The sequence below is a fragment of the Haliotis rubra genome, unplaced genomic scaffold (genome assembly GCF_003918875.1).
Source record: "Haliotis rubra isolate DU_JTF1 unplaced genomic scaffold, ASM391887v1 Scf790, whole genome shotgun sequence".
Taxonomy (NCBI): Eukaryota; Metazoa; Mollusca; class Gastropoda; order Lepetellida; family Haliotidae; genus Haliotis; species Haliotis rubra.
Genome location: NW_025767513.1, coordinates 337,887 through 360,775, shown reverse-complemented (window position 1 = coordinate 360,775; position 22,889 = coordinate 337,887). Strand labels below are relative to the sequence as shown.

The 22,889-nt window shown below is 40.6% G+C and overlaps 1 protein-coding gene across 1 annotated transcript; it reads left to right on the top strand.

The window, feature by feature from the left end:
• Positions 1-103: 103 nt before the first annotated feature.
• On the top strand, positions 104-22,591 carry LOC124261202. Its single transcript, XM_046695523.1, has 18 exons — positions 104-132; positions 6,548-6,772; positions 7,651-7,838; positions 8,406-8,548; positions 8,849-9,040; positions 12,108-12,332; positions 13,059-13,174; positions 13,686-13,814; positions 14,168-14,427; positions 15,207-15,402; positions 15,825-16,389; positions 17,060-17,175; positions 17,383-17,513; positions 17,845-18,047; positions 18,430-18,526; positions 18,799-18,957; positions 19,283-19,359; positions 20,066-22,591. Exons 2-16 carry the CDS (start codon positions 6,624-6,626, stop codon positions 18,840-18,842), a joined length of 2,754 nt encoding a protein of 917 aa, XP_046551479.1. The 5' UTR covers positions 104-132; positions 6,548-6,623; the 3' UTR covers positions 18,843-18,957; positions 19,283-19,359; positions 20,066-22,591.
• The last annotated feature ends 298 nt before the right edge of the window (positions 22,592-22,889 follow it).

Here is a 22,889-nt window from a genome sequence, read left to right as displayed (position 1 = left end):
TAAAGTATTACTCTGTGACACAAAATATTGTCTCAGTGAATGTAGGTTTAGATTGGAAAATTCTTTTTGATGTGTAAATAATGTCTCCCTTGTGATGATATTCATCATGGCGGACCTCTCAACATTGAATGGGTATGTGTCCGTTTGTTTATATTAACAACGCCGTTATCAGGAGGCGAATCGTATCAGTTTATGATGTCTATGTTGCGTTTGGCTATTATGTAACATTACAGTTTTTCTGTGTTGAGATATTTTAATTCATTTTGCTGAAATACACCTCGAAATTATCTTACTTAATTTACGATTAGAGCATTATACGAGCGCTTCATGTAGAAGTTAACATTTAATGTTAACTCATGTTGATCAACATAATGAAAAGATCTCTAGATTCTGCTTGCTAAATGTTTATCTTTGATCACCGTTTGTGCAAACTTTTGAATTAAAGGTATCGGAAGGGCATTTACTTTATTGGATATGGGACCCACTTGAGCTGAAAGGTTCATTTCTGTACAAAGAAACTTATCCTAGCCAAAATCCAGGGACCCAGGGATGAGTCCATTCCTCATTTCACAATGCACCTAATCGTTTTTTCTTAATCTCACCATGGACAACTTTCCTAAGTGGATCAGAACTGTCATTCTGTTGTATGAGATGCATTCAAGCGTGAAAAAGTGAAAATGCACAGTAACATGCTTACAGTACTGTTATGTTCCATAATGTTTAACATTATCCAGCATGTTCTTCAAAATCAGACAAACCAAACCTACAACATTAACCGATTTCTGTTTTAGGTTCAGGGACATTTACTCACCTGCCATATATACTCAGCAGCAAAACAAATTCAAAATTAGATAGGCACTGTAATCAAATCATTACAGAAATTGACATAATAAGTGGATCAAAAAATGTTTCTGTGTACAATATCTTGACACATCAATGAATAACTCAGCACCATTTCAAGACATTACGTGAACGTTTGCAGTCCATTCAGACTCTTGACTTCAGTATCTAGTGTGACCACCACGAGTGGCAATACTGCAGCGCAGCGTCTATGGATGGAATGCACCAATCGATTGATGAAGGCCATTGGCACCTGGAACCAAACTCTGAGAAAAGCCTGGAGCAATAAATCGGCTGTGTTCGGCCATGGTATGACATTATTCGGTCTCCTCTGAATTTCATCTCAAAGATGTTCAATTGGGTTTAAATCAGGACTAAGGGATGGCTAGTGCATAATGTTGACACTGTTCTGCTGTAGGAAGTCCCGTGTAGCTCTGGCAGTATGGGTCCGGGCGTTATCATGCTGGAAAATGTTGTTCGGTTGACGTGCGAAATGTGGTATGACGTGGTATTTGAGAACTTTGGTAAGTTATGGTTGAGTGATTTTGTAGCGTGTTCATTTCGTATCACTGAAACGAAACCCAAGATTACTGATATGCCATTAAATTCCATTCAGTACTCTAAATGTACTCTTATTGTTTTCCTGTACTCCTATATTGAAAAAATAAGGAGTATGTACGTACTCCTGATCATGAAAAATTATCTGGAGCCCTTGTAAGGTTTTCCTTTTCAAGTTATGGTTGAGTGATTTTGTAGCGTGTTCATTTCGTATGGCTCACAAATGTTGCTCTTTGTTAGTTATGTGCACAATTAGGCTTCGCTATTGTTGCTTTATGCTAGTATTTTAATAGCTTTGCTGTAGCAGTTAAATATCCCCCATGCATTGTACTTGATGCGGGATCTTCAGTCCCTTCACCAGCCATTCCTTCCACTTCACAGGCACCTTCCCCTTCAAATGTCCCTGTTTCAAATCCATTAACATTTGAACTAATCTCCAATCTTTTACAGCAACAAATGGTGTCGGTTCACTTGCTCATATCTGACGTGATGTCCGGTTTCCGTCAGGAGATTGGCGTCTGTCCAGGTACTGGGGGGTGTCCCGTTTCTGTGGCGGGCAGTGTCCCCAACCTTAGCTTAGGCTCTGGTGTGGGGACTTCTGTTGGAGTGCGTCTGCACCGAGCGTCGTCTCGGTCGCCAGCCACCCCTCCGCTACTGTGCCTACTGCCAGTCTGAGCCTCGGCTCTGGGTCTGGGTCGGTAGTTGGTGCTGGTGCTATGGGTACTGTCCCCGTAGTTTCCGCTACCCCCTTGCATTTGGCCCCACCGCTTGCGCCGGCTTTGACGGTCCATTCGGTGTCGGCGCCGTTTGGAACGACATGATAGAGGTACCGTACTTCAAGTGACACTGCACTCAGTGATCTCATCTGTGGAAAAGGGAGATTGGCTCACGTCAATCAACCTCAAAGACATGTACCTCCATGTTCCAATGCACCCTGAGTTCAGGAAATACCTAAGGTTTTCCTTCGACGGGAGGTGCTATCAGTTTCGTGTGCTCCCCTTCGGCATCTCCACGGCGCCAAAGGGTGTTCACCAAACTCATGCTAATTCCAGCGCAGGTAGCCAGGTCAAAGGGCAGGTGCTGTCACCCGTACCTAGACGATTGGCTCCTTCGTGCACTTGCCACTCACTTGAGTCGATTTGCGACACTTTCCATGATAAGTATACTCACCAAATTGGGCTGGATTATCAATCTCAAGAAGTCAGAACTGGTTCCCACCCAGGATCTGGTTTTCTTGGGAGCGAATTTCTCGAGTCCCCAGGGCCTCAGCTCGGACTTGGCTCCAGTTGCTAGGCAATATGGCGGCAACGGTTGACATTGTTTGGCGAGCGCGGTTGAGGATGCGACCCATTCAGCAAGCTTTGGCTTGAATGTGGGTTCACTCCCGGAGTTACGAGTTGATTCTCCACACTCCGGGGTGGCTAATTCCTCATTTGCGGTGGTGGACAATGGCAGGGAATTTATCCAGGGGGATCCCCTTGGACATCCCTTTGCCACTTCTCTCGATTCAGACAGACGTCTCCCTCACAGGGTGGGGGGTGGGGTGGGGCGTGCTGGGTGACCTGTCAGTCTCAGGCCTGTGGTCGGCTGTGTCTTCGATTGAACTAGAGGGTATGTTAGCCAGACAGAATACCGCTCCCGACTCGCCATCGTTGGGAGTCTGTCTTATGCTTATATGTACCCCAAGGAGGACTTCTTCTGAAAAAGAATTTTACAAACCTGTAGAGGTTATGAATTCTTTGAAGAAAGTCCTCCTTGGGGTACGACCGCCCACCTCCCCTCATTCTGTCTGGCACATTCAGCATGAAAAGTGAGGTACGAGGTAAGCAACCAGAGTTACCTGGTCTTGGCTGTAGGGGGCCCTGTGAGGGGCCCTGTAGGGGTGGTCTCACTAAACAAAACAAGTTTTTGTTTGGTAAAATATTTTATTGAAATATTGTTACAACTGTCATAGGTATTTTAAAATGGACATTTTAATGCTTATATGTACCCCAAGGAAGACTTTCTTCAAAGAATTCATAACCTCTACAGGTTTGTAAAAAATTTACAGCTAAGCAATCCAGGGGCCCGTTTCACAAAGCCCTCTTACCGGTACGACCTCGTAAAGCAGGTCGTAGACCACCTCTTACTTTTTTACCCTGTTTCACCAAGACCTTACATGCCGTAAACAGCCCAAATTTAGGACCCCGATTGACCTGTCGTAAATGCTTTAGGAGGTCGTAAACACTACAAAGATGGCGTCAACGATTATGGCACTGCAAGTGATTAAAACGCGCTAACAAAGAAGACCTGAGAAATTTTGAGACAGGTCGAACGTGCTCAACACTCTGGATGATGTTGACATGATGTCGAGATATAGATTTCCTAGGCATGTTGTTTTCTAACTGTGCAGAAAGTTAGAGCCCCAACTGAATAAACCTACACGGCGTTCACATGCTATTCCGACCTCCCTGCAAGTGTTGTGTACACTGAGGTATTTGGCAAAAGGGGCTTTCCTCAGTGAATTCGGGGATGTCCATGGAGTTTCCAGAGCTAGTGTGTCAAGAATACTCTGTGACACCGCTAGTGCTCTGGCCGAGTCTCTGGACTTGATTAAAAACCCCTGGGTGCCACATGGACATATGTCCTTCCTCTTCAACCCTCACTTTGAAGTCCAATAAAATTCTATATATATCACGCAAACACATATACTTCCCAGTTTTGTATTCTGTGGGAAATTCCCTGTTTCTATTATCTCAGACAAAGCTAAAGTGCTTAAAATAACCTTTCAAAATAGGCTTCATTGAAATGTCGCCATTTTGGACACAATATGAAATCACGATTCACAGCATTATTTGCTGTACAGTATGTTTTCAAATGGGAAAATCGGATAGTTACTGGGAGTATTGAATTTCAAAAATAACATATTAATGATCACTGAAATCAGTTTTTCATGATATCACTAATGATAAATCTGAAACGCTGCTGATGAACCTAGAATCTGTTGGGATGTTTTCAAAAATATACTTACACGAACGCCGGAGTGCGCTTTCCGCCATATTGGATAGTGTTTACAAAATCCATCTCACGAAGGCCGGTATTGAGACGCCTATTACATCACGTATATTTCATAGTCAGCTGCGACAAATGCATCACTGAATTCCCCATACATTTTAAAATCAAATTACAACTGGTCTTTGTCACCAATACCAACTGTCTAGAATAAATGAAACGAAAGATGTTGGGTGTGAAAACGAATGCTGTGCTCGGAAGACTGAGCTAGTTTGAAATTCTGATTTTACACTGCGTAGCATTTTCTACAATTTTCCGACATCCAGCCAGCTATTCATTGCTTGCAATGGCTCAATACCTTTAGAATACACATGGAAAGAGTATCATAGCAAGAAAGAGGAAATTAAAAAATAGATACGATGCAATGATTTGATACTTCATAAGAAATTGTCAAAGTTTCCGTGCAGCATGAAGCCATAACAGACGCAAAATCACGCAGAACGACAACGATAATTATCAGCATTTCTGGCTTCTTCTCTTACATACAATGAAACCGATGAAAACATATAACAATACACAGATAGTCAGAATCACTCTGATTACTTACATCTCATATTTATGTACAAACGATCCCTCAGAGGTACAGATAAGCTGCGTATCTGCGTAAATTACTCAAATATTTATGTGAAAACTCAATTCGTATTAAGTCTATTGCATACAAGTACGCATTCATTTTTGTAAATACTCACTAAATGTGATCTTACATGCGTGCACACAAAAATGTTGAATCACAACTTGCGTACCGGTGGATAGATAAAATAACTGATGTATATGCAGAGGTTCTATTTCAACACATGAACTTGACAACTTGCAGTCTTTCTTGTCGTTTCTCATATTCAGATCCAATAGAAATAACATTTAAACTCTATCATATTTTTACAATCAATGGAAAATGGCAAAATACCCATTGAGTTTGTGTGAGGTGGGTACAATTTAGTTGTTTACTCAAAGGAAATTCAGGATACCCAATTGAGATGAACACAAGCGAGTACATAACTCAATGACCCAAAAAGTTATCTGTAGCTCTGATCCCTGAATCAAGGGAAGAGTCCTCGCAAAATCCTGTGTACCCTTGTCAGCGAAGCCGCCATTTTGTAAGAAATCGGTCATCGGTTGTGATGTCATATGTCAACATTGTTGTACATATTAGGCAATTTCTTTGAGGTGAAGGTCGGTTGAAAAAGAGTAAACACTATCCTTCTGATTACACTTTCAGTACTATGATGTATATTTTCGTATCGTTCAGATATTTTGTCATGAAACCAATTTCAGTACCTACATTTAGCCGTGTTCAATATCATATCATACGTGTATATAGGGTATACGTTTGTATTCTTTAAAAGTTTTTGATTGTTTGAATAAAAGTTACAAAAGAAATTGACATATTTAGAGTATCACACCATATTTTAAACCTTTACACACGTGTTAGTAGATCAATGTAGCCATAATTGCAACATGTACTTTAGTTCCTATAGTGTGCAATATTCAATACATTGGGACTGATATTGCAGTTTCATATGAACAGGTTAATGGACAGTGATTTAATTCAAACCTTATAAGTAAAACTGATAATATTAATGAAAATGGTTTATACATTTTATCTTGTAATTTTCAATGGAATTTAGTGAGAGAATCCAAAATAATTCATTGATTGATATTTTTTTTACCATAAGATAACCTGTACTTTCAATTAAAGACATAACATTTGCATTGTTATTCAAACTATTTCTAGTTTGAAATACTTTGGGAATAACAAGATAAGCAGGTGCCCGTTCGGTCTCGCTTTATGCGTTGCTATGCAACAAAGTTCCTCTTATACAATGTACGACATGGATTTAGGACCGCGTCGTACGACATGGATATGACATCTTTGTGAAACGGTCGTAAAGGAGGTTGGAAGAGGGTCGTAAACAAGGTCATATGGTCTACGACCTCCTAAATTTAGGAGGCTTTTATGAAACGCGGGCCAGATTTCCCCAATCATTCCCAACTTCAGCTGGACTTCTTTTTCAATCCATTCACTAGAGTCTGGGAGACAGACTAAAACATGCCAAACATCTGTTGTATTTGGTACATTACTTTTTAACTTTACTTTTAGATATATGGATTCACACTCTTCCCTTCTGCATCACATGATGACGTAGATAAGAGATGTAGCAGGACAGTGGTGAAACATGAACCGCCACCACTACCACCTACCTGGCCACTACCTTAGTCAAAAGAGATACTCAGTCCGTCCCCTAGACTATCCAGAGCTTCAAGTCACTGGTGCAACGCTCCTCAACACTGGACTACATGTGTACGACACTGCTTATAAAGTCAGGTAAATGATGTACATAACTTGCATCTCCTGCATGATGTGAAATGATCCATCCTATCATTTTCTGCATATCTTGGTATGATTGAATGACTGTGTATTAGAATAGAATTAGAACCCCCTATGTCATAGTGATGTAGCTTGCATGATTATTCCTATCTAAATCTAGCTTTTACGTATTCTTTTTCAAGGGCATCAATGTCAGTCCTTAAACTGATTCATATAGCCACTACACTCATACTGGAAACAGTGGCATTTTTCACATTACAAAGCTTATAAAAAAATAATGTAATGTAATGTGTATCAATGGGTATTGTGTCAAGCCTTGTGAAGGCTTGGTAACGCAAGTGGATCAAAGATGGATGGCAGTCTACATGTGACAACATCTTTGTTTAATATTGTCAAATAATCTTATAAATAAAGTTAAAACACTGATCATCAACAAGGTTATAATAATGTGGATACATGACACGTTTTATAAATAATAACCTCTATTTATTGGAATAAAAAGAAATTGTTATCCATAAAACATGTCATGTATTCATGTTCATCCGACTTCTAAATGCCTTTCAAGAACTTCATGTGATAATAGTATGGTAACAGCAAAGTTGGTGATGCTTAAAATAATGAATGTATGAGATTCCTTTTGATTTAAACTATGATCATGATTACTCATGTTGCACACTTGGAAGTTAGAAACAGAATCTTCGTCAGCTGTCCAAGCAAGTGTCACATTTGGCTTATTTCCTACAATTGCTTTCATGGAAGTTAGATCACATTTTAAGTGGGAGAAGCTTCTTGATGAAGGGAATGCTATAATCATACTGTATTGTGGTATTCAACATTGTTTCTGTTTGACAGTCTATTTCACTGTATATTTCCAGACATGACCCAGATCATGAGAGTATCAAATCAGTGTTGGCAAGACTTGAGAACTACCAGCATCACCGTGGCCTGCCACCGGTGTGTGTGGTCTGTGAGTGTCAGAGAAATGTGCAGGCAGCCAGCAAAGCCAAGTCAGCACTGATGGCTTTTGACAGCGGGGACAGTGACACTGACAGTGATGATGAAGGTGAGACTTTAATTGTCAAGATGGAAATGTGTATCAAAATGTTAATACATAAACTTGTTAATCTGAAGTTTGGTCAACAGACTTTGGTGACTTAATAGCCCAATTTGCCTTGGTTTCTAAACTATCAGTAAGTGAACTTAATGACACAATCCTTCTTCTGCTTATATATGTTATGTGGTTATTCCCAGGTTAGAATTAGTGTTCAGCAACACATGATTGTGGTAAGAGGTGACTAACGGGATCAGGTGGTGAAGCTCGCAGACCTGGTTGACACATGTCCTCAGTTCCCAATTATGTAGATGGATGCTCATGCTGTTGATCACTGGATTGTCTGGTCCAGACTGGATTATTTACAGACCACCATATTATAGCTCGAATATTGCTGAGTGTGGCGTAAAACTAAGCTCACTAACTCAAATGGAATAGATCCCAATCATTGTATTGCTCTTTAAAAGAGGTAACCCATAGGGTGGTTTGTACCAGCTAAACTCAATTATTAACAGAATATAGCAGGCTGTGGAATTAAGCTACACACAAATATGTAATGATGTTGACTAATACTTTCAGATGCTCTGACAATCGATAACATGTTGAGATTAATGGAGCGGTATATGACGCGTGCAACGAGTGCCTCTCAGATGAAAACGATGGTCAGACTCATCAACAACCACACCATAACAGACTATATCACAGCAGAACAAGTCATGAAGGTATGTCAAGGAATCACTGACGCCGATATTCTTAATACATATCCACTGCAGGCAATAATGGAACCTTTGAAATTTTAATGTAGATGTCCTGATTCAAACGTATCATGATGTATTAATATGATAATTTATACAGATGCCAATGTATGTATGAATCATGCTAAGGCAAGGTACTGAAATAGTCAGGATAGACCTTCTGAATGTATATATGTGAAGTGAAATGTTAGGAAATGTTGCTCAAGTTTGGTAACTATTAACAAAGTTTTAGAATATCCTGACAAACATTTTTCACTCCTAATGCAGCTGCAAGCACTGTTACGCAGAACCAAACCAGAGCTTCGAGAAGCAGGTCTGCTGTTGATAGAACAGCTCTGTTGTAAGGAGGACAACGCCGTCATCATGGCTGAAGAGGAAATATTCAATGATCTTCTGACAGTTCTCTCATCACCTCACAGCATCAGGGTCCAGGTGGCTGCACTCAAGGCAGCAGAAAAGGTACATATACAATGATATATATGTGTGGGGTCATGGGAGTGACAGAGAGCCAGGTGTTTCACTGATTTGGGCAGGGTTAAGGAAAATCAGGGAGAGACACAGGGTTAAGGAGGAATCTGGTGAGAACTATGGGTTCAGGGAGAATCAGGGAGAATCATAGAGAGACACATACCCAGATAGCATTCACAGGCGTTAGTCTAACGTTGATAATGGCTTTGCCAATATTGCCAACGAGACACAGGGCCAGCGTCAGAATGCTATCTGAGAGTAGTTTCGGTGCAGGGTTTGGGGACAGACATTGGATTCAGGGAGAGTCGGGAGAGACACAGTGTTCTGGGAGAATCCAGGAGAGACACATGGTTCTGGAATCAGGGAGAGACACAGGGTTCTGGGAGAATCAGCGAAAGACACAGGGTTCAGGGAGAGAGACACAGGGTTCTGGGAGAGAGACACAGGGTTCAGGGAGAATCCAGGAGAGACACATGGTTCTGGAATCAGGGAGAGACACAGGGTTCTGGGAGAGAGACACAGTGTTCTGGGAGAATCCAGGAGAGACACATGGTTCTGGAATCAAGGAGAGACACAGGATTCTGGGAGAATCAGAGAAAGACACAGGGTTCTAGGAGAGAGACACAGGGTTCAGGGAGAATCAGGGAGAGACACAGGAGTCTGGGAGAATCAGGGAAAGACACGCTTCTGGCTGAATCAGAGAGACAGGGTTCGGGGAGAGACACAGGGTTCAGGGAGAATCATGGAGAGACACAGGATTCTGGGTGTATCAGGGAGAGAGACAGGGTTCTAGGAGAATCAGAGAAAGACACAAGGTTCTGGGAGAATCAGGGAGAGACACAGAAGTCTGGGTGAATCAAGGAGAGAGACAGGGTTCAAGGAGAATCAGGGAGAGACACAGGGTTCTGGGAGAATCAGGGAAAGACACAGGGTTCAGGGAGAGACAGGGTTCTGGGAGAATCAGGGAGAGACACTCAGGGCACAACACTGGGTTCTGGGAGAATCAGGGGAGATTTGCCACAGGGCCAACGGGAGAATCAGAAGAGACATCTGGGTAGTTCCGGGAGCAATATTGGGGTTCAGGGAGAGTCAGGGAGAAACACTGGGTTCAGGGAGAATCATAGAGAGACACATAGTTCTGGGAGCAATATTGGGGTTCAGGGTTCAGAATCAGGGACAGACACTGGGTTCTGGGAGAATCCAGGAGAGACACATGGTTCTGGAATCAGGGAGAGACACAGGGTTCTGGGAGAATCAGCGAAAGACACAGGGTTCTGGGAGAATCAGGGAGAGACACAGGAGTCTGGGTGAATCAATGGAGAGACACAGGGTTCAAGGAGAATCAGGGAGAGACACAGGGTTCTGGGAGAATCAGGGAGAGACACGGTTCTGGCTGAATCATGGGGAGAGACAGGGTTCGGGGAGAGACACAGGGTTCAGGGAGAATCACGGAGAGACACAGGGTTCTGGGTGAATCAGGAGAGAGACAGGGTTCTAGGAGAGACACAGGGTCCTGGAGACACAGGGTTCAGGGAGAGACAGGGTTCTCAGGGGAGACACAGGGTTCAGGGAGAATCATGGAGAGACACAGGATTCTGGGTGAATCAGGGAGAGAGACAGGGTTCTAGGAGAATCAGAGAAAGACACAGGGTTCAGGGAGAGACAGGGTTCTGGGAGAATCAGGGAGAGACAGGGTTCACAGGGATGAATCAACGCTGATAATGGGGCCAATATTGCCAACGTCAGAATGCTATCTGGGTAGTTCCGGGAGCAATATTGGGGTTCAGGGAGAGTCAGGGAGAAACACTGGGTTCAGGGAGAATCATAGAGAGACACATAGTTCTGGGAGCAATATTGGGGTTCAGGGTTCAGAATCAGGGACAGACATTGGATTCAGGGAGAGACACAGTGTTCTGGGAGAATCCAGGAGAGACACATGGTTCTGGAATCAGGGAGAGACACAGGGTTCTGGGAGAATCAGCGAAAGACACAGGGTTCAGGGAGAGAGACACAGGGTTCTGGGAGAGAGACACAGGGTTCAGGGAGAATCCAGGAGAGACACATGGTTCTGGAATCAGGGAGAGACACAGGGTTCTGGGAGAGAGACACAGTGTTCTGGGAGAATCCAGGAGAGACACATGGTTCTGGAATCAAGGAGAGACACAGGATTCTGGGAGAATCAGAGAAAGACACAGGGTTCTGGGAGGGAGAGACACAGGGTTCAGGGAGAATCAGGAGAGACACAGGGTTCTGGGAGAATCAGGGAGGAGAGACACAGGGTTCTGGGCTGAATCAGGGAGAGACACACAGGGTTCAGGGGGAGAGACACAGGGTTCTGGGTGAATCATGGAGAGACACAGGGTTCTGGGTGAATCATGGAGAGACACAGGGTTCTGGGAGAATCAGGGAGAGACACAGGGTTCTGGGAGAATCAGGGAGAGACACAGGGTTCTGGGTGAATCAAGGAGAGACACAGGGTTCTGGGAGAACAGGGAGAGACACAGGGTTCTGGGAGAATCAGGGAGAGACACTGGGGTTCAGGGAGAGACAGGGTTCTGGGAGAATCAGGGAGAGGGGCACAGGGTTCTGGGAGACACAGGGATCTGGGAGAACAGGGTTCCAATATTGCCAACGTTCAGAATGCATCTGGGTGAGTTCAGGGGAGAGCAATACAGGGTTCAGGGAGAATCAGGGAGAAACACTGGGTTCTGGGAGAATCAAGGGAGAGACACAGGGTTCTGGGAGCAAGGGAAATTGGGGTTCAGGGTTCAGAATCAGGGACAGACACTGGATTCAGGGAGAGTCGGGAGAGACACAGTGTTCTGGGAGAATCCAGGAGAGACACATGGTTCTGGAATCAGGGAGAGACACAGGGTTCTGGGAGAATCAGGAGAGACACAGGGTTCTGGGAGAATCAGGGAGGGACAGGATTCTGGGAGAATCAGGGAGAGACACTGGGTTCAGGGAGAGGTTGAGATGTCCAAAATATTTGTATTCATGTCTTAGTTCATTGATGTGAAATGTTTTGATTTGAACATGCAGTTGTCGCTGTTTGCAGCTGTTCTCTCATAGTCAAGTTGCTGACAAGCTGACAGAGGCAGTAGATGAAGTATTGATGGCAGTGTTGTTGAGAGTTCTCTATAGTGATCACCCACTGGAGATGAAATATGCCAGCTGCTGCGTGCTCCGTACACTGTCAAAACATGAGAGCACTGCTGGACTCGTGGGTCAGGAACTTCTCTTCATTGTCAAAGAATTAAAGGAGAGCAGCTCCAAAATGAAGGTACACACTTTTAATTCCTTTATGACTGAAAGTTAAGGTTTTAAAGTCTTTGTCCCCAACCACACAGTAAAGCTCCAGAGTGAATCATGCAGAGCATGTTAAATATCAAGTTGTATGTATTTGTATTTGAGCATTTGGTCAGCATGAAACTTGGGCTGGAGTAAGTGTCTTGAAAACTTCTTCTTTTTTCTGACTTTCTTGTGTTAAGTTAAAAACTCTGTATTGGCATATGTCCTGATGACTAGGCATTCAAGGTCTGTTTCTCAGTATTGAAATTGAGATGAACTTTTAATTGATCAAAGTGCTTGTGATCATTGAAAATTTTGTCCATAATGTTTGTTACATAACTGAAGTCTGTAAAGCAGTGATTTATTATGACCAACGTCAGGGTTCAATGAACCAAGTCAGTGAGACTGACCACTTAGCCCATTTAGTCATGTCTTTCAACAAGCATAGGCTGCTTGGAGAATGATACATGAAGTACTAGTAAATCGAGTTTGTGCTTTAAATTTTTTTACTGCATGGATAAACATTCATTCTTGACCTTGTCATACAGTTTCATAATATGTGAGATAGTCTCCTGGCTAGCTATTCTCGAAACGTTCATAGCCCTACGAACTTCTTAAACCCATTCTTAACACATTGGCTACGATCAAAGATAAGAATTCTTAAGGCTACGAATGTTTCGAGAATAAGGGCCCTGGTTCTATTCCTTTTATCTTTCAGGAAGTATTTGTAGAGATTGTGATCAACCTGTATCGTCAAACCGATGTTATATACCCAGATATGATTGATAAGAATATCATCAGATCTACCACATCCATGATTGTTGACGGACCATGGTAATATAACATTTTAGATTTATATTACTTATAGAAAGACTTACAAATATATGTTCATCAACTCTAGATAGCTAAAATGGTTTGCCTAGTGTCTGCAGGTTTTGAGGATGTTGCTCTTTATGTGATTATTTCAATTACTGGTAGTAGGTGAATGTCAAGCACAATAAGTTGCCTTCATAAAACTTTCATAATCTTAAATTATTTGAAAACAATGTGTTATGGCTGATAGGATGCATGACTTCATATAGAATAGTATTTGCTGAATTCAGTCTTTGTGATTTTTATTTCGTTAAAGAAGCTATTCAAAAGCATCATGCATTTTATATCTCTACTGCTGCCAGTACTGAGATTAATTTTCATTTCTGATCAGGACAGATGTATACAAATTCACACTAATTTTGTCAGACCCATACAATGGTGTAGAATCCCCTACAACTGAATTATATCAGGCATTGGCTCTAATGTCAAACACAGCAATACCCATAACTGGTCACCTGTGCATGTGTTGTAGTGGTGTGCAGCGGCAAGCTCTCTACTTGGTGTGTTGTTTGGTGGAGGATGAGGCTGAAATAGCCAACGTCATCAGTAACAAGGATCTGATGCTGTATGTGATGCAGCTGATGAGAGACTCCAAATGTAGGTGAGTTATCTTAAAACAAGTCGTCCATACTAAATGCTTGTCATAAATTTATTTGAAGAGGATTTGATGGCCACAATGGCTGCATATCACAGATACATTGTGACTGAATGATATAATTCTATGGTGACCTTTGACTTGGCTCATGTAATTAGCTTTGAGTGTGCATTTGCTTGTGAGTTACATGCAAGGAAATAGTATAAAGCCACTTTTATTAAGTGACTAGTCATATATTTTCTATGTTAAAGTGTGGTGGTATTCAGTGGGGAATCAGTCAGCAATATACAATATAATCCTGAGAGTTATCCCCCCTTTCCCAAATGATCCATCCATAATATGAATGGTGCTCTGTCCAGGAAAGTGCGTGAGGTTGCAGGGAAAATAGTACAGACGATGTGTGGGTGTCGTAAAGGCTCGCTAGCCCGCACAGTGATGGAACACTTCACAGCATTCCTGCACCCAGAGGAAGATGACATCCATCAAGCTGGGGACACAACAGCACGGGGGTCAGCCAGAATTGTCTACCCAGTGAGAGTAAAACACCAGGCAGAGGCACGGAACTGGCAGTCATTTGATGAGTTCCTGGCTCTTATTGGGAAACTTATAACTAAACATGGTGAGCTCTAAGATTGTGTTATTTCTGTCTGAATGTCTTGTAAGGTGCTTTCAACTTAATAGAATGTGTTTTATATTGTGTGTAAAAACTACAGAGACTATTGATGCATTGAAAGTTGCAATACATGAAGAACATATTAAAAAGTTGGCATGGATGTTGCACTGCTGTAGACCTGCGATATGATAGGAAAAAGTACAACTTATTGTGTTCCTAAATATCCACTATTGCATGAGATGACATTGTGGATCAGGTGGTCAGATTTGGTGTCAGCTTGCCCCACAGTTTGGAGTGTTGCTCATAATAGCAATCACTGTTCATTTTACTTGTATACATGTTAGTCACGATATGGCTGAAATATTGCCGATGTGACTTAAAATCTTAACTCACTCACTTGTATACATGTAGTTGTAATGTAGCATTTAAAATGAAAATGTCATTGATGATTGTGTGTTATCAGGTCCCAATTTTTCGAAACAAACTAAGTCTGAGTCTTGACTTAAGTCAGAGTTTTTACTCAAATTTGAGAAAACGCAGGAAAATGCATTCCCAGAATAAACTGAAATCAATATTAAACTCAAACTTAGTAGACAATTTGAGTTTGGTGGATAGATCACTGAGTTGTTTGGGCTTTTTTTATTTCAAGATGCAGTTGAGTTAAAAATTCAGCTGTTTCAAATTGTCAAACTCAGTTTGAAATTTGAGTAAAAACTAAAATTTGTTTCGAGAAATCGGGGCCAGTTCTGATAAGAACAGGACATGACTTGAGTTGTTATTTCCAGCAATGATAAAACAGGATCCGTTAAGCAAGCAGTTGATGATAGATGACAACCCAACCACGGAGTGGAACTGTCACCAACTTGGTTACCTAGCAGCACTTGTTGCCATAGTAACCAAACTCACCCAGTGGCCTGTTGAACGATCAAAGACAGTCCAGAAATTAGATCCATCAGACTTGACAGATGATGAAAACCTGAGGTGAGGTCATGTCTGAATTTACTTCAGGCTGTAAACTCTTCAACTGTTAAGGATGCATTACACACTACCAGTACATTCCTGGAAAAAAAATAAAGCAGTGTTAATTCCATCTGTTTTCATTATAAGGCAAGAACCATGACGTATTTGCCGAAGCTGGCTGCGTGTTTCAAGAATATTACATTTTTACATCAACAGTTTGTACCATAAACGGTAGTTAGTTTGCTTCCTTGTCTTCTTATTTCATGGACATCTGCATTTCTTGAATGACTCCATTTTCTTGTAACAGTCTAATGGGCTTGCATGCTTGGTAACTAAAATGGACATTCTTTTGATATTGTTTTCATATTAGATAATTCAGCTTGTGTAACAGAATTAATCTGTATAGAGGATCGGGTTCTGATAGCAAAATATTTTCATTTCAGAAACAAACTCAAAGGTGTAAATCGACAGATTACAGCAGAAGTTTGGACAACTTGTGGCCGTCAAGTTGCTGTTCTTCTATCCAAATTCGCAGAAAAAGTTCAAATTCGATGCAATCCCTTGTCAGCCCGTCCCGGGTCCCGGCAATCCATGCGATGTCCTTCACCCATGTCGGGTCGGAGGAGCAAGACTCCTCGAGGTGACATCCTGAGTGATTCGGAAATCAACCTCGTGAAAAGTCTCTTGGAATTTTTCCTGTTCATTTCAGTGGCTACATGCACAAACAAGAAATTCATAAAAAACACTGACATTGTTGTTGAGAAACCAGAAAGAGAGTCTGTTCAGCGTTCTAGGGAAGGATTGTGGGTAATGGAGAATCCCCACCTTACACATAGTATAGAACGACAGTCGATGACGGATACAATGGAGGTGGTGGAGAGAAGACAGCAGGAGCTGGCAGAGAAAGAAGCCAGTGCAGATCGGAGGTTGCTACGGAAAGGCCTGTACGAAGAAGACCTCTTCAGATTTGTCTCTCCGTTTGTTACTTTTGAGAATGAAGATTTGAGGGTGAGTCTACTTGAAAATGGAGACATCTAAATATGTATCTGCCCTTTGGATGATGGGATAGCTTTGCGGTTAAAACGTCTGCTCAACACACCAAAATTTTCAATTCTTCACATGAGTGTTCTCTGTAACCCATTTCTGGTGTCCCCTGTGGAGATGTTGTTGAAGGCTGGAAGCTATTTTCAACCATACTGACTCACACTCCAAAACTTTGAATGTTTGATATCAGCAATATAATTACTTTGATATTGAGAGGGTATGATATGGGTTACCGATGCATGTCTTTAGTTTCTAGAAATAACTCAACTTGTCCAGTATTTCTTCAAGCAGATTCCAACATGATGTTTTGAACCTGTTAGCTGGGTTAACACTTAACACATAGACACCATGTGGGAACTGAACATGGGCCTTCAGAATGAACAAATGCACTAAGCACTAGGCTAATTTTCCACCCCATACCCAAGTATGATTGCATATGTGTTTAGCTGAAAGAGATGATTATTGGATCCAAGTGTCTCCCTGACTGTAATATATCCAGGCAACATGATGCTCATACTATCATCCACTTGGTGTATCTTCTAGCTAAGTCTGTGTCAAAACTGAATAGTATTGGCTATGAAACATCCTTTTTTCACTACATGTTTTTATAGTCGGTGTTATTGTTACCCTCCAGGAGACAGCGGCCATGATCTTGAGGTGTGGTATTCAGCCTCTAGATGAAAAGCTAGTGACCTCAGACCTCCAGACATCAAACACTGGAACTGCGAATGTCTACAAGCCTAGGCTCAGGTCAGACATACAGTACTTTGTAACATTGTATGAGAAAACTGACCATAAGTCCTTTTGGAACAGATTGTATATCCCACCAGTTGTAAAAAGGGGCTTATAGCCATGGTGTACTGAACTGTTTGACTGTACCTTTGTATTCACTGATGTATTGACTGTACCTGTGCATTGACTAGTGTGTTGAACTATTGTTTTACTGTTTTGCTACAGACCACAGTCTGCCAAGACGCACAAGGAGCGTGACAGGAAGGTGAACATTGCACTGTACAGAATGTCCCCTGATGTGTCAGGGATGATGAGGACAGCCATAGGGTCTCGACCCTCGTCAGCTGATACGTACAGTAAGTACAACTTGTACATGTACTCGTACAATATACAAAAAAACTTATCTGTAGGAAATACCCCTCTTCTTTCATTATCCTGTATAACTATATTGTTTAGGAATCACCTATCTAGGATTTTTGTAAATATTGTCATAAATTTCAAAAGTTTCAAATTACATTTGACCATCATGTCAGTCAAGGATATGGATCTAATACAGATACTGAGAAGGTTTATCTTGTATTTTTATTTCTATAGTTTACAAATACTTCTAAATCTGCCGATTATTTTACTGATGAATAATCATAGTATGTCTGATTCTGACAGACTGTATTCTTGTACGTGATTTAGATGTGAGTCAAAGGAACAGATCAGTTTCTAAGTTTGGTCGTGGTCAGCCGACAATTGACCTGACCCAGCCGATTGCCCAGCAGTGTCGGAAGGTGACAGTGGACAACTGTGGCAGTCAACTCCTGCAAGGACTGTTCAGCAAGTCTCGAGATGTGCGGAAGAGTTGTCTCCTCTTGATCCATGACCTTGTCAATCATGGAAATGTAAGTCTTCCTGTTAATAACCTCCCACATTCAAACATCACAACCAGCATGAAAACATTTCATGTCAGCTTGTAGACAAGAACTAACTTACATACCATGCTTTTTGAAAAAGGAAATGAACGGACAAATATTGATCAAACATTTTTTAATACCTTTAACTAAATGAATAACAGGCTACAACTCCTATGTTTTTGTATGCAGCTGTCGGAGCCAGGCAGTATCCCTGCATCATATACTAAGCTAAAGAAATTAAGGACCATCCCATTCTTTCATGGTATTACAGTTAATTTGTCATGGCAGATATATGAAAGAATAATGTTGTGCTTGACTTCTGAGTGGATATTGTTGAATGCCCTGTTGATGTAGTATGTATCATGGTCAGGTGGAAACTCACATGCAGCTGTCGGAGCTGGGGTGTATCCCTCGCCTTATTGACTTCCTGCGCATCAACGAAGACGACGAGATGCTGGAGATTATTGGTGAGACTTTATGATTGCTGTGTGATGCTGTTGATTTAGCTAGACCATAGAGGAGTCCGGCCTAGAGGTCCGGCCTGCCGGATATGAGTAGATCAACACAAGATAATGGAGATCTTGAAACAAGTAACTGTCACTATGAGCTATGAGTGTACACCCCCAAAAAGCTCACACCTTCATCAAAACTCTTAAGCTGAGAAAATTCATGTTGTGAAGTATCAAACTTGTAATTTACAAAAACCATACAGTTATCATACACTGACGTCTACTGACAGCTATCATCTTGGCGAGGATGCTGATTACTAGCGACTATCATTAGCCTGAAGCAGCTGTTCAATGCCACGGTGGGGCCAACCTGCTGCTGTCCATGTCACAGAACTGCAGTGGGGTGCTGAAAGAGGAGATCAAATCTACCTTGACAGCTCTCACACAAGGTGGGTATAGGTGTGGGGTTAAGTATGTCCATAGCCAGGTACTGCAACAGGGTGTTGAGAGAGTAGAAGTTCACACTGGTGGTGGTGTGGGGTGAAGGAAAGAAACTGGTTATTGTACCTATCATGTATTTACTGATTCCTATAAGTGATGGATACCAGTAAGGATGTTTTTGAGCATACATGTGACAAACAATATACCAAATTATTTGAAGTATCAGTTAACACTCCCCTACTTTATCAAGATCAAAATGTTTCAGACCCTACATGCTTTGAATCATATTTTCTTATATATCTGATTAATGTGGTAACTCTGTGTATGTAACAGGCATGTCCCGTCAGAGACCAAGCTCAGCACCAGCTCAACGTCCTGGTGAAGGGAAGGAGCCCGACATCTGGGATAATGTGAGTACACAGGGGATACACTGCAGGACACCTATAACAGTCACTGCTTTGCTCAGCATTACTGAAAATCACTATTTGTTCTTAGAATGTTATAGACCAAATGATAATTGACGATTGTGTTGTTTATATTTGGTAAAAAAACTGTGGCATAGGATCTCAGTTACATAGTGTTATATTACAAGTCAAGACAGCATAAGTCAAGACAAATACATGTACACTGACACCTCCCTGCACAGTGCTGTATTAATAACCCTGAATGAGACATTGAACCATACATTAACTCAACTCTTTTATAAAAGACTAGCTGTGATATGTTTGGGTTGGAATAGGTCCTGAGAACCCAATGATTTACAGTTGGCCATGGTAAAGATGGCTGATTGTGTCATAATACAACATCACTGTTATAGTATTTATACAGCAGGTTACCTACAATGTATGTTTTATGGTGTATCTGCAAGATAAGTGAACACATGACTGTCCTTTGCCATCATTTTAAAAGGTTATGTTTGTGGTATTAGTATTAGGCTGTATTAGAAAATTATTACTAAATTATTTTCCAATAGTGATGATGGAGGAACAATTTTCTATATTTGCACTGTACTCTGTAATACAATGTTTGTTGTAAAGCACTGGTAACAACTTAACTCTACCTGACCTGAAGGTGTGTTGTGGTAGTGGTGGTGTGATGGTGTACCTCGTGTTTCAGATAATGGAGAGGTGGCATTACGAGGACAAGGTGGTGCAAGTCTTTCAGAAGTGGATGTAGAGGATGAAGAATCTCATTGTTGACTTGACTGTTTGGTTTAACCAGTTGCCTTGGCAATACAACTCTTTACACTGCAACCACTGATTGTCAATATTTTTTGTGTTTATAATAGCTGCTGAGACCAAATTGTGAACTTCCAATATAAAATTTTATTACCCATTCATTATATGTTAAATTTCCTAAAATATATGTCAGTTGTCTGTGATTTTGTTAACTTTATATGATCTTTTATAGTTATTTATATATACAGCATTATTAACACATGCTGTTTGGTACATTCTGTTTGACAAGGATTACCATCTCAACATTAGCATCTGTTACAAGAATGCTAAACCATCTGCATCCCTATTGAAACCACACCTCATCAGAAATGTGCACTAACATACTCCCACCAAACATTCATGGGAATCCACTTTGTTGACACTTCATATACACAGGTGTCTTGAACAGTTTGTTTTGAGAAAATAATTAGACAAAATAAAGTGCCTCCTGTATCACTTTTAAGGAAAGTTTGTCTGAAAGCTAATAGTTAATTTATTGCAGCCTAGTGGTTTAGAAATGTCCCAAATAGAAATGGATTTTAATAGAAGAAATGAATAATGTCTCATTTAAATAAAAATCTTATAAGAAAGAATTGTTAAAGAAATACGCTAATATTTTGTTAGTGTGTATAACTGTGATATTTCCTCTGAAGTCATAAGATGAAGAATACTTACACTTTCAGGACTGACTATTGGGGTCATCAAAAGGTGATCTGAGTTTTACCATGTTGAAAATACATGCAAGTATTACCCCAATTTCAGTGATATAATTGATGCTTTACTTCATAATGATACATTTTCATGTGAAACACATGGATAGATTTTGTCATATTTGTTTGACTATTTGTGGCCTAAGAGACTTACTGTCAAAACAATAACAAACATGTATGAGAAAGTTTAGAATCTTGTTGTTTTTCTACAAGTCAACTACAGATATAATGAAGATTTAGTGTGCTGTGCACACATTTAACAGGTCCAGTATACGCAAATTTAGTGTAGATTGTTATCAATGTGATACTCTGTGATTGTGATATATAAGATCTGCTGATCTTGTTACTATTGATTCTTACAATTGTTGATCTCAACACATAGTGGTAGTTTACAAAGTTTAGAGTCTTTACTCCAGTGTTATCAACCTAAGAACAGATTGCTTTGATGTTGATATTCTATTGTTGTTGTTCTTCCTTTTACATTTTAGCTTTAAGACTAACTTGTTATGACATAGTGGCTTGTTTTTATTATAGTTCTATTTTTACAAATCCTTGTATGTTTAGTTCCTATTGGAACCAGTTGGTGATTTATGATTGAATGTGAATTCTGCAAATATTGATCTTATGCAAACCTTTGATTGTCAATAGTCTTGCCTAAATAAACTGTGCCTTAGTCATTTTGAAATATTATATACAAGATACAGAGAGGAAGTCCCAGTTTTACCCACATATCTGTTTTTATGTTGATTTAGAGGAGATCTTCATCAATCCTTGTGACTAGACTGCTATCAATCATTTATTGGTCATTTATTGGATGACAGAAATGTGGCAGAGATGTTATATTCATGAAAACTCAACAGCACCTCTTCTAGATCACTCCCAATACAAGTGATTGTCAAGTTTTATCATATCCCTCCCCAAGGATAGATTAAAATCATGCCAATATGTTACTATTTAAGAACTTCCCATTCTTTCACAGCCCTCCTGGGTCTGTCTTGTTTGTTTATGTCTGCGTCAGTAATATGTATCTATATATGTTATATATATTATACAAGTTTAATACAATTTCAGCTAGCAGTAAAGGGATTTGTAAAGACACTTGTCCATGATAGGGGCAGGAGCTTTTGTGTCCTGTTTGGTCACTAGTCTTAGGCATTACATGTGAAATTTACTGCATTAGTTTGCGATAAAGAAAGTGATGGTGGTGTTGAAGCAGGTGACATTTGATATTTCAGGATTGTATGGTTTAAATCAGGAAACAGGAAACAGATCCAGACAATTGTAAATCTTTATGCCAACGGTTTTCTTACCACTGTTTTTGTCCCTGGTTAGAAAGAAGAGATTGAAAGGGTAAACTGAGGATTATAATGAGAACTTCAGAAATACTGATTGTCATTTTATCATTTTGAATCAGTATGACTGGAGAGAACTGTTAAACCATTTGTTGTTCTAAACAAGTAATATATATATTGGTCATGTTGTCACAGTATATCCAAAATACTGAAACTGTTTAAACAAAACATTGTTACTTTTTTTCTTTGACTGAAACTTCAGCCAGTACAGTGATGAATTATGTCATAATGTTTTTTTTGAAAACTTAAGATATTGTTATGAAAACATTCAACCACAAGCACTTGACATTGCTCAAATTCCACATGTCTTAATTTTATGTACTTACCGGTTAAACAGAAATAAATAATGTTAGATTCATCAGATACACCTGTATGTGTTATGTGTCTCAAGAACCATGGAATCCAGGAGTCCTCCACGGCAGACAAGGCTTCGCTGTTTTGCAAAAGACAGAGATGATAGTGCATAGGGGAAGGTCTGAGCTGTGGAGTGTATAATATAACTGTTTAACCCCACAGTTCCAAATAGCAGCTTGTGCAACTCTGCGAACAGAAGCACTAGCATGGAACAGCAGTTGTTGGATATTTTAATTGCACTGGTTCAGTTTTTATCTCCAAATCCCAGTGATGACCCTTCCCACTTTTTTTCAGCCTAGAGTTCAAG

Coding starts and splice junctions, on each gene's coding strand:
- LOC124261202 (XM_046695523.1), top strand. CDS start 6,624: ATGAACCGCCACCACTACCACCTACCTGGCCACTACCTTAGTCAAAAG. Junction 9,041..12,107: donor CACTCAAGGCAGCAGAAAAG/GTACATATACAA, acceptor CGCTGTTTGCAG/CTGTTCTCTCATAGTCAAGT. Junction 13,175..13,685: donor ATGATTGTTGACGGACCATG/GTAATATAACAT, acceptor CATGTGTTGTAG/TGGTGTGCAGCGGCAAGCTC.